This window comes from Pagrus pagrus (genome assembly GCF_965226575.1).
Source record: "Pagrus pagrus genome assembly, chromosome: 1".
NCBI classification, from domain to species: domain Eukaryota; kingdom Metazoa; phylum Chordata; class Actinopteri; order Spariformes; family Sparidae; genus Pagrus; species Pagrus pagrus.
Genome location: NC_140185.1, coordinates 16,617,196 through 16,627,690, shown reverse-complemented (window position 1 = coordinate 16,627,690; position 10,495 = coordinate 16,617,196). Strand labels below are relative to the sequence as shown.

Here is a 10,495-nt window from a genome sequence, read left to right as displayed (position 1 = left end):
TTACTGTCATTACTGTCAGCCATGACAGTGGCAGCCATTAGTGTCTGGAGCTCCTAGCGGCACGAGTGGTGCGTTCACAGGGCAAGTAGGAAGTTGGAATTTCCGTGATCCAATTTAAAAGCGTTGGACGCTCCCTGCGAGCGGGTGTTTGAATGGCAAGTCTGCGTACTTCACAAGCAACAACAGCAGCTGATTTAACAGTTGAGGGCACTTAAGGATCAGTAGGCTCCTAACACATACTCTTAAAGACTTCTATTGAGCACAGATCAACTGAAAGCAAGTGAAAATGACAACTACAAATTGTATTTAGTACACATTACACAAACAAGCACTATATGTAAAAAGTGATGACAAGGTAAAAAGTAATGTTGTCTGTCTTTACGTCGGTGATCTTGGGCTACGCCAATCTTGCCCGAGTTTCCGACTTGGAATTCCGACTTGGATGGCTGTTCTGTATCTGAGGTCGTCCGAGTACACAGGAACGCAGCATGAGCCACCTTGAGCACGAGTCAGCAGCAAAAAGAAGACCTTAAGGGTTAACTAGGTAGCTCATTAGCTTAACTAGCAAGTGTTCCTGTTTAATGTGTTGTGTGTACTGTAGATTAGTTAGACTTAACTTCACTGTGGTAGAAATCTGAAAGTTGGAGATGAGGACCGACGTCTTTGAAACGTCTCACCGCTTTCCGTTGGTTTGCCAAACGTGACGCAAGATGTTGATTACTACTTTTCAGAGGTGAATCTTCTACTTTTTACTCAACTACAGTTATGTGACATGTAGTTACTAGGCTGGGAAGAAATTCTAAAGTTAAGAAGCAGTAGGCAAGTTAGACTTTATAAAGTAGGAATAGAAACTAACCCTGATACTGCATTGTCTCTAGGGTGACTAGAAGTCCCCGCTACAACTGTCCCTGGAAATGTTAAATGTTAATTGTGTATTAAAAACATTTACATACATTTACTCAATTAATTAACTTAAGTACTCATTAGAGGTACTTCTGCTTTGCCTGAGCATTTTCATTTTAAGTACTACATCACTATATTATTGTACAATATTGTACTTTTTACTACAACACATTTATCTGACAGCTTTAGTTACTTTTCAGATTACAATTTTTCACACCATTCCTGTCAAGTGAAAACCAGATATGTTGATGTTGAATGTTTGTGATAAACTGATAACAGGCCATTTTTCTGACACCATGAAAAGATGACTTTTTAAAGACTCGTCGTTCTCACAGGAGAGCCACACGTATGATGATCTTCTATAATATGATGCATTGCTGTAGATTAAACTGCCCAACAGTATATAAAGTAGTTGAAATGAGCTTAACTTTAAACATCTACAGTTAGTACACAATTTTATCAATTGGCCTGCGCCAAAGTTTATTAGAATAGAACAGATACTGTTTTTAAAACACATGAAAACAGAAATGTCCTTGTTTTTTAAATCACGGATTATAACATTGGATATTTTAAAGATATATTGACCATAAAACTGGAAATGTGTGTTTTAAGGAGGCATTTCTGCTTTACCCAATTTACTTTGAGTTTTACTGTTTTGGCCACAGCTCAGAGACAAAGGACTTAAAATACTAGATACTCTACCTGCTCAGCATCAAATGACAGATAGACAAAAGTTAAGCCTCTTCCATACATAGATCCCAGTTTAGATAATTAGCCTGTTCATCATGAGTGCTGCTGGTGAGCTATTTGAACTGGCTGATCTTTTGAACAATGATGCCTATTGGACTGTCACTTTCCTTAAATAAGACATCCATGATCCCTTGACCCCCAACCCCCATACCCTCTAGATGCATGCACACACACACACACACGCACGCACGCACGCACGCACGCACACAATGTTTTCACTGTTGGACTCAATTTGACTGGGTAGCCCAGTGGTTCACAATCTCGAGGCCGCGACCCTTAACGGGGTCTCACAAAAAAAACTGGGGTAACGAGATGATTAACAAGACGGGAAGATGAAAAAATGCTTCTATGCTGCACAAATTTCTATTATTTATTCAGACTTTCTTCTGAAATTAGCTTTTTACTGGACTGTTTCCCTGCAGGCCCCTAAAAAAATAAAACAAGAATAAAAAAACCTCTTTATTTGATTTGGTCATAACTCACAAATATAAAACTAATGAAGATCGATTACAAGTTCCTCTGTTTTAAGGGGTCGAAAAGGTTGGGAACCACTTGACAAGGCTATTTAAAAAAAACAGTCCCTGTCACCAGTGTGTATCTGTACATGTCATATATAACATATTGACATTTCTACAACATGTGTCATGAGTATATCAAATGTTATCATACTTGTGTATGACTGTAGCCAGTATAATCATCAGTACACATCAAGTATGTTAATGTTAATCTATTGTAATCTAATAATGTAAATATGTTAATGTATGATCAGTTTGCTCTTTTGGAATAACTAATTTTGTGCTAAGTATATTTTAGTTGTAATTCAATTGTACAAAAGCACAATTGTATTTAGCAATTTTTTTATTTGCTGTGGAACAACTTCAAGTATACTTATACTTTAAGTATATTGATGTGTATGTACTAATATACAGTACATGCTTGATTAGTTAGTTACCTTATTTGTGTTTAAAGTACATTAAAAATGTATTGTGTGTGTCTTGCAAATATACAAACAATATACCATTAAAACATTCTTACTGTAGTAATAGTATGCTCAGTTATACGACTAAAAAAGGACACTTTGCAGTTACTTTGCTGTACTACTTTGTACAGTACATTCAGATTATATGTACTATATTAGCTTACTTTCATGTCTGGAGGTGGAGGGGATGGCTGGGCAGCAGCATTTAGGTAGCAAGGCTGCATAGCCAGTGAATGCAATTCAAGACTACGTTTAAATGTGAAACCGCCTTTTAACGAGACATTATGACATGTCCAGTCTGCTCTTGGGCGACAAAACCAAATGAAAACATACATTTTTTTTTTTCATAAAATAGAAAATTGAACCATAAAGTTTCACCGCATCTGTGGTTCGCAGAAACGTACATTGCAGACATTTATCTGGCAATAAGGTGAAAAATGATGCTAGTATCTACCATGGTGGCCTTGTGCCGGGGTCTCAAACACTTAGATGATGTAAACAAATGTTTAATTGTGTGAATGCATATCAAACATATTTAACAAACATCTTTTGTTGAACATACAATAAAAAGTCATATATATACACATGAAATGCTGCAGAGCGATAGATGACAAGGCATAATAAAAATATACATAGTTGGTTATTGTGCAGTCCCTCTATGTTGTAGTAATGAAAACAAAATGCTAATAATGTAAAACATCTTCTAAGAAACAACCCCCTACTAAAACCTGAGGTTCACATTAAAGCAAGACGGATTCAAGTATCAACTTGTAACCACTACAGGAGAGCAACAGTGTGAAATGCAGCTACAACACACATGATTTGGTTTGCAAATGGTTCTGAAATGTTCAGAAAATTAGTATTTCTGCCATCGAAAGCAGATAAATACTTTGAGACATATGAATAATTACTCAGACACAACATTGTCCTGTAGGTAGTTATTTGATGGTGCACAAAAAACTATTCAGGCAGAAAAAAATTTGATTACACTAATGCTTGATACAGGTTGATACACTTTGTTATAGTACAAAATGATATCAAAAAACAACCTTTTGGCTTTTCTTTATACAAAACAGTTTCTCCAGCATGTTCCCTCTCAGGAGCACTTTATCGTTCTGTACAGCACTCAGACTAGACAGTTCATGGCTTTATCTTTACTTTCATGTCAACACTTACAGTACTCCAGTCAATTATACCTGTATATCTTGTTTGATAATGTGACTGTCAAAGGATATTACAATCATGTAGCTACGTCAGAGCTCAAACTGATACCGTTCAGCTTGAATGTCTTCCAGCACACGAAACAGACAAAAAGAGAAATAACTGCAGTAACTGATTCTCGACAACTACAGCTTCACTTGAAAGGTTTTCTTCTATAATTAAACATCCACCTTTTAAATAAAAGTGATGCCCACTCTGCCTAAGTTAATTTATCATCTTTGTCAAAAAATACTTCAGTGTTTAAGGACAGGAATCACCTATGTAATGATTGACTTCAGGGAGCAAGACGGCTTCGACACTTCACATAATTGGAGCACTCCTGTTCTTTAGCACCTGCTACTAATAATGCTCATGACTTCATACATTCACTGGCTTGCATAAACTAAATTTGACAGTCTGTAACAGACGCGATCATCCAGAAACCTTATTGCATTGTTAGAAATGATGCAGCGAGACGTTCACTGCCAGTACCTGAACTAACTTTCCCAAACTTGAGTACAGGGCGTCCATCCTGAAATTCTGATCAGGGAAAAAAACAAAACTTCAACAGCAACAGATACCCATTAAGATAAAGCTGCAAATCCTTCAGCGTACTGTATGTCTCAGTATGTGTGTGTCTACAAGTATAAATGTAGAGGTAAATTAAAAATGTGTTAAATTAGTTCATCATAAGGCAAAAAGACACTGACATGAACAAAAATCATGCCTATGCTCAGATATCTGATACTAATTGCACAAATGATGAATTCATCTACTGTGTATCTATTGTCATGTGGAAGTAAAGCATGATCTGTAAATGAAAAACAAAATGTCCTCAGATCTGGCTCACATCCAGGATTTTAGAAATACCAACAAGAGTAGTTTCATACTTCAAATACACATAGTTAGATGACTGTTCAATTACATTTTTCAGTGACTTTCATTTCTCAGCATGACTGTCTAAATGCAGTTTCGAAACCTTCTCTGCACTGCCTAAAATAAAAAACCTATTGATTAATGTATTTATAGGCCAAAAAGTAGTCAAATTTGATCAGCTGTATTTAAAAATACTGGAATCAGCTCATTAAATGAACATCATGTGTATGATTTCAAGTGTAAACTCCCTGCATGTTGCTAAATCACAGAAAAAATTGACTTGACCTCAGTGGCCTTAATGGTAGCTACAACCCTGGTTCAGGTGGATTTACACTGTAATACGTCCCTGTAGAATAATCCGTGTTTATGTGTTTGGTTGCCAGTGAGAGAAGAGAGCGCTGTCATCCTCTATTGTTTGGTCTGCTTCAGCCTCTCGATGTGATGACAGAGTTTGAGTGCCGGGCCCAGCTTCAGTCCCATGTACTTCATAATGATATCACTGCGCAGCAGCATCAGAGCTTTGCCATCGATCTCCTGTAGACAGAGGAGCACGCTGTCAGCAAATGAGCACATTACAAACACTTCTCTCAGAACAATGGTGGAAATGGTGGACACTACGCTGTACGTGAGAGTGTATTTAATCCAGTTGACTGCATGTTGCAGCAGAATGAGTGAAAAGCAGCGTTGTCTTTTAGTCTGTTGACCTTTAAACAGGACAAAGAGGACAGTTCATATAAATGAAGTACTCACATGTTTCCTGAAGAGTTCGACATGTGGGCCGAGAGTCTGGGGATCGGCTTCTTGGACAAACCGTATGACGTCATCGACTGACCAGGATGAAGCGTCGTTCCCTGAAGCCTCCTTGTCCTGTTTCATATGGTCTGGGCCTGTTGTTGAGCTAGCTGCTTTAAAGTGTGAAAGGGCAGGAAAACCAAATCAACCATAATCAGATATTGTACCATCTGCTCATGATTTTATTTACCAGTATTATGGTAAGATGTTAGAAGGATAAGTTCAACCAAAATTTAAATTCCGTCATTACTTACTCACTTACCCTCACACCAATGAAAAGTTTCATAATCTAAGAGACACTTCTGGAGCTTTACAGCGAAGCAGCATTCTCCTAAACAACTGACTTGGTTTAAAATGTAAAAAACAATTGTAAAACAGCATTAAATGGCTCCATACAGCCTGCCCAGTGTAATCCAAGTCTCTGGAAGCTCCAAGATCTCGAACTGAATCAAAAAGACATTATTTACATATTTTGGATTACGTCAAATGGTATGGTATGGTGCCATTTTTTTCAGGATGCTGCAATGCTGCTTTGGCATGATGTTGAGTAGATACAGTAATAACCAAATTTTATTTTTTGGATGAACCTATTCTTTAACAAAGTGTTAGGTGAAAAAAATGTCTTTGAAATTATATACCATTTCTGCCAAATTAAAATAAATGGTGGTTAAGTTGGAAAAGCTAATTGGCCACTAGCTCAGCCCCTCCCCCAAACAGGAAATGTCCAATCCTACTTATGCATGTGAAGCTGTCAGCGGTCATAATTTCCTAGAAAGCCACAGCGGACAGCACAATCTGAATGACTTACTGAACTGAAGGCAGTCTGACTCAGCAGAGCTAAACGTTGGCTCGTACAAACAGTGATACGCTCACTTGCTGATGTATAAAGTGGGGTGCATTTGAAAAGTGATGCGACCACATAGCTTAGGTAAAAACTGAACAAAAGAAATCTTCAGTGACTAGAATCAGTGGGGGATTTGAGTCAGCAAAGTGATTCATGGTTTCCACCTCTAGTTATCATTGTAAACTGTGTATGTGCTGTGTGATAACTGAAATCAGGCAAAGCAGCAGTAAACTACAGGAGGCACGGCTTCGCCTTCAGTCAGTGGAAGGGTGATGGACTGTCTGGGGGAAATATCACCATCCTCTTCTCGAACATCCAGAGTTTAAAGAAGAGGGACAAATTGGGACATCATTCAAAATCATACAAGTAGGAGCTGTCCCTTATAATAAGTTATTTTCGCCTTGGGGACCATGTCTGTGTAATTAACCTTACCCTCCACTCGTCTGTGTGCAACCATTGGGCCAAGCTCAGTTGGATTGGAGCTGACACGTCGCAGGGGTGGTGGTGTGTGTGTCTGTCCTGGGTAATATGTCCGTTCCTTCTTTGCTGCTCTGTAGTCTGATGCATTGTGAAGGGTGCGGGTTCCCGAAGCGGGTTCCTTTGTGGAATCGTCTTTGGAAACACCGTTCTCGGTGTGAGACAGTGGTTCTGCTTCAAGAGAAAGGTAATAGTGAGAAAGGTACCGTTGTGAGCGCAAATCAAAAACATGCAAAAATGCAGTTGTGATGTGACGGAATGATGTGGGGAGACTGAGGAGGAGATTTATTCAGAAGGAAATGTCTGAATTCATGTGTTGTTTCTGTGGAGATTACTTCACAATGGATTGTTGCACAACTTTATAAAAATGTTTGGTCATGTGCACATCACGCATACATGATATGACTCAAGAACGAAAGAGGAAGTCTGCTGTCAGTTGAACACGTGAACAATGATGAGTGATCGTTTTATACAAATATCTGGATATACCGATACTGTATATATAGCAGTGTTGTGATAGAGTAAGAGTAAAAGTAAATATATTGTGCTAAAATATTACTTTGGTAAACTTGAAAGTCACCTACACGAATAGTACTGAATAGTAATTTTTTGGCAATAAATGTACTTGTAAATGTACAAGTAAAAGTAAATTATATATATTTACAAGTATCATAGATGTAATAATGCACCAATAAGTTGACCTATATAGAGAGGTGAAGCCACGCCCCTCTGGTGGACCACCATGGGACCTTACTTCAGAAAGAATATGTATGATAGTGAATAGAGAGAGACAAATAATTGTTTGATCCTGTTTGAATTGTGCCATGAATTACACATGATGTTTGTCATTTAAAAGTTAATTTCCAACTGAAGAAAGATGCAAATGAAGGTTTGTCAGAAATCTAATGAAATATAAGACTGTGAAAATAGGTAATTAGACAGACTACAGACCCAACAGTCATGTTAGTGAAGTTGTCTCGTTTAACACTCACCAAAACCCATATTGTAAACCTTGTAGAGCAGGTCCTGTATATAAGCTAGCTCACAACATTACAACAGCTATGCACAACTACCTCTGCATAGCTGCAGCTGTCTGCATGACCAGACTTGTGATTTTCACCCTTTTCAACACTTTTTCTGTGCCGAGGTGACGTATATTGAGCGAGACAATGCAGTTCTGTTTTACACAGAATTTTGACTTGCAAAATAGACATCACATGTGTCACGGGACAGTTCAAACAGGATCAATAAATTATTTTTTTTCAAAATAAGGCCCTGTGGAGGATACTGGAGGGGTCGACTTATCGGTCGATTATTGTGTCTGATAGTCTGCATTTTTTGTGATTATCTGAATTGGGTTTTTTTTTTCATTTGCTTGCCGGTAAAATAAATAAATGTAATAACATGCTACTTTGGCTCTGATGCAGCATGCAATCTACATAGTCACTGATTGCTGAAGTTATCAAATAAATGTAGGGGAGTAGAAAATGACAATATCTGTAGTGGAGTGGAAGTATAAAGGAGCAGAAAAGGGAAATACTCAAGTATAGATACAGAACAGATACGGATACAGGTACCTAAGTACAGTACTTGAGTAAATATACTTAGTTACACTCCATCTCTGATATATAGTCATTTGTTGAAGGGTCATTTTATTTGTTAAATAATGTTACTGCTCATGGAAAGTGAGCCCACAGCTAACCTAGTCATCCTGTTAATTACTCCATCCATACTCTGCCCACCTGACTTGGTCCTGTTGTAGAAGCGTGTGTTGTTGTTGAATGGGCTGAACGGCTGTGAGCTGAACAGACTGTCACTCTCCAGATGTTGGCACATGTTCTCCAGGAACCGCAGCACAGAAGACGTACTGGAGGCGGAGGGCAGCTTCACGTAGCGGATACCATGTTCTGACCGCACTGGTGGGAACAACACAAACAGCTATTAGTCTGTGTGCATAATGTACACACACACACACACACACACACACACACACACACACACTGTATGCATCACAGCTAAAGAAAAGCAGCAGATGGTTCAGGGTTAGCACCCTCCCTTTATATGAACAAACCGGCATTTTTCTCCCCATCACACACTGCACTACACCCTCCCACCCAAGCCAAGCCCCCACAAAGCCACAAATTAAACCCCCCCCTCCACTCCCTGCCTAGCCTCACCCATAGCCTTCCCAATCCAGCCCCCCAAGGGAGACCCAATCCCAGCATCCCAAACCAGGTTAGACGCACATGTCATTTCTGATTACCGACACAGTGCTCTCATCAGCTGCTGCCACGGGCACTGTCTTTTATTCTCTCTCTCTCACACACACACACACACACACACACACACACACACACACGAGTGTGTGCTTAAACCGATTTCACCTGGCTGATTGCCTTTCCAGGCTTTACGGCACTTGGAATACATTTAGGAGTTTATCCAGCACTGCTTTTCAAGAAGTGACTTTTAAAGGAATAGTTCAACATTTTGGGAAATGCGCTTATTCTCTTGCTTGCCAAGAGTTCAAAGAGAAGAGTGACTCTCATGTCTGTGCAGTAAATCCTGTATATAGATAATGCCAGCAGTTGGTTAGGTTAGCTTAGTGTAAAGACTGCAGGGTTCCTACACATTTTTCAAGCATTTTAAAGTGTTTTAAGCACCTCACAGTTGTGGTAAAATATATATTGACATACAGGACTTGTATACTCTAAATTATTATTTCTCTTCATCACATTCAATCAGATGTTATTGTGAGATATACAACCCAAATAATGTTTCATGATGGCATTCTACAGAAGGGTGAGAAATTAATGGAAAACAAAAGTATTTCATGTTTCAAGATGTGTCACCTCCCTTTAAGTATACTTGCATCAACCTGGCTGGGGTAATAAAACTAATAAAACATCCAAAATCAAAACACTTTCTTATTCCAGCTACTGAAAAATTAGGATTTTCTTCCCTTATCTGTTTTTTTATCGTTTAATATTAACTATATGTAGATTTTGCACCATCAGACAAAAGAAGCAATTTGAAGACATCAACTTGAGGAATATTCTGTAGTGTTCATTGCCTTTACCTCTGATGACCTCTCCTCCTGTGTGGGACTGGCTCTGTAGGAACGACAGCAGCACAGAGGGCTGGTACGTACAGTCCACGCAGGCCTGAACCGCCTGCTGAAGCACTGCGTTTACTGGAGCGGGACCAAAGTGGTCCGGGAGCTGCTGCACCAGTTTTCGGTCAAGATGCGGGCCATAGTCACCGTGCTTGTTCACATAGACGCACACTGGAATGACACAAAGAATCGATTAAAAACCAAGAAAACCAACTGTGTGTACATGAGTACACAATCAGGCGTCAGTCGTATCTGTTATCCAGTTTACCTGTGCAAACTACATTCGAGCCGTTGCTATGGTTGTTGTCTGCTGAGACGTGGCTCGAGCTCAGTCGGGCCTCTGGAGGCGGAGCTGTGACTGATGTCGCCCCGAGGGACTGCACCACCCGAGGCTTCTTCTGGAGTAAAAAACAAACAAACCGTCTCTTATTAACTGTCTGTAACCTACAAAGGCTGGTAGTTAATGATTTATTAAAAGCCTGTTTTAACTCTTTCACTGCTACACATGAAGTGCACTGCATCACATACAGCAGCTCTCGGAAACAAGTCTGTTCTCCTTCCC

The 10,495-nt window shown here is 39.2% G+C and overlaps 1 protein-coding gene across 4 annotated transcripts in view; it reads right to left on the bottom strand.

Moving 5' to 3' along the window:
- Positions 1-3,122: 3,122 nt before the first annotated feature.
- The window catches only part of scml2 (Scm polycomb group protein like 2), a 31,984-nt gene continuing 24,611 nt past the window's right edge, over positions 3,123-10,495 (bottom strand). Inside the window, exons 9-14 of one of the 4 annotated variants that reach the window (XM_084354620.1) lie at positions 10,202-10,331; positions 9,898-10,104; positions 8,564-8,737; positions 6,777-6,995; positions 5,459-5,610; positions 3,123-5,242 (exon numbers count right to left, since the gene is read on the bottom strand). In XM_084354620.1, the coding sequence (XP_084210746.1) occupies positions 5,117-5,242; positions 5,459-5,610; positions 6,777-6,995; positions 8,564-8,737; positions 9,898-10,104; positions 10,202-10,331 (1,008 nt within the window). In that variant the 3' untranslated portion in view covers positions 3,123-5,116. Of the gene's footprint in view, positions 5,243-5,458; positions 5,614-6,776; positions 6,996-8,563; positions 8,738-9,897; positions 10,105-10,201; positions 10,332-10,495 lie in introns of all 4 variants that reach the window. The other 3 variants (XM_084354618.1, XM_084354621.1, XM_084354619.1) reach the window with 3 other exon arrangements.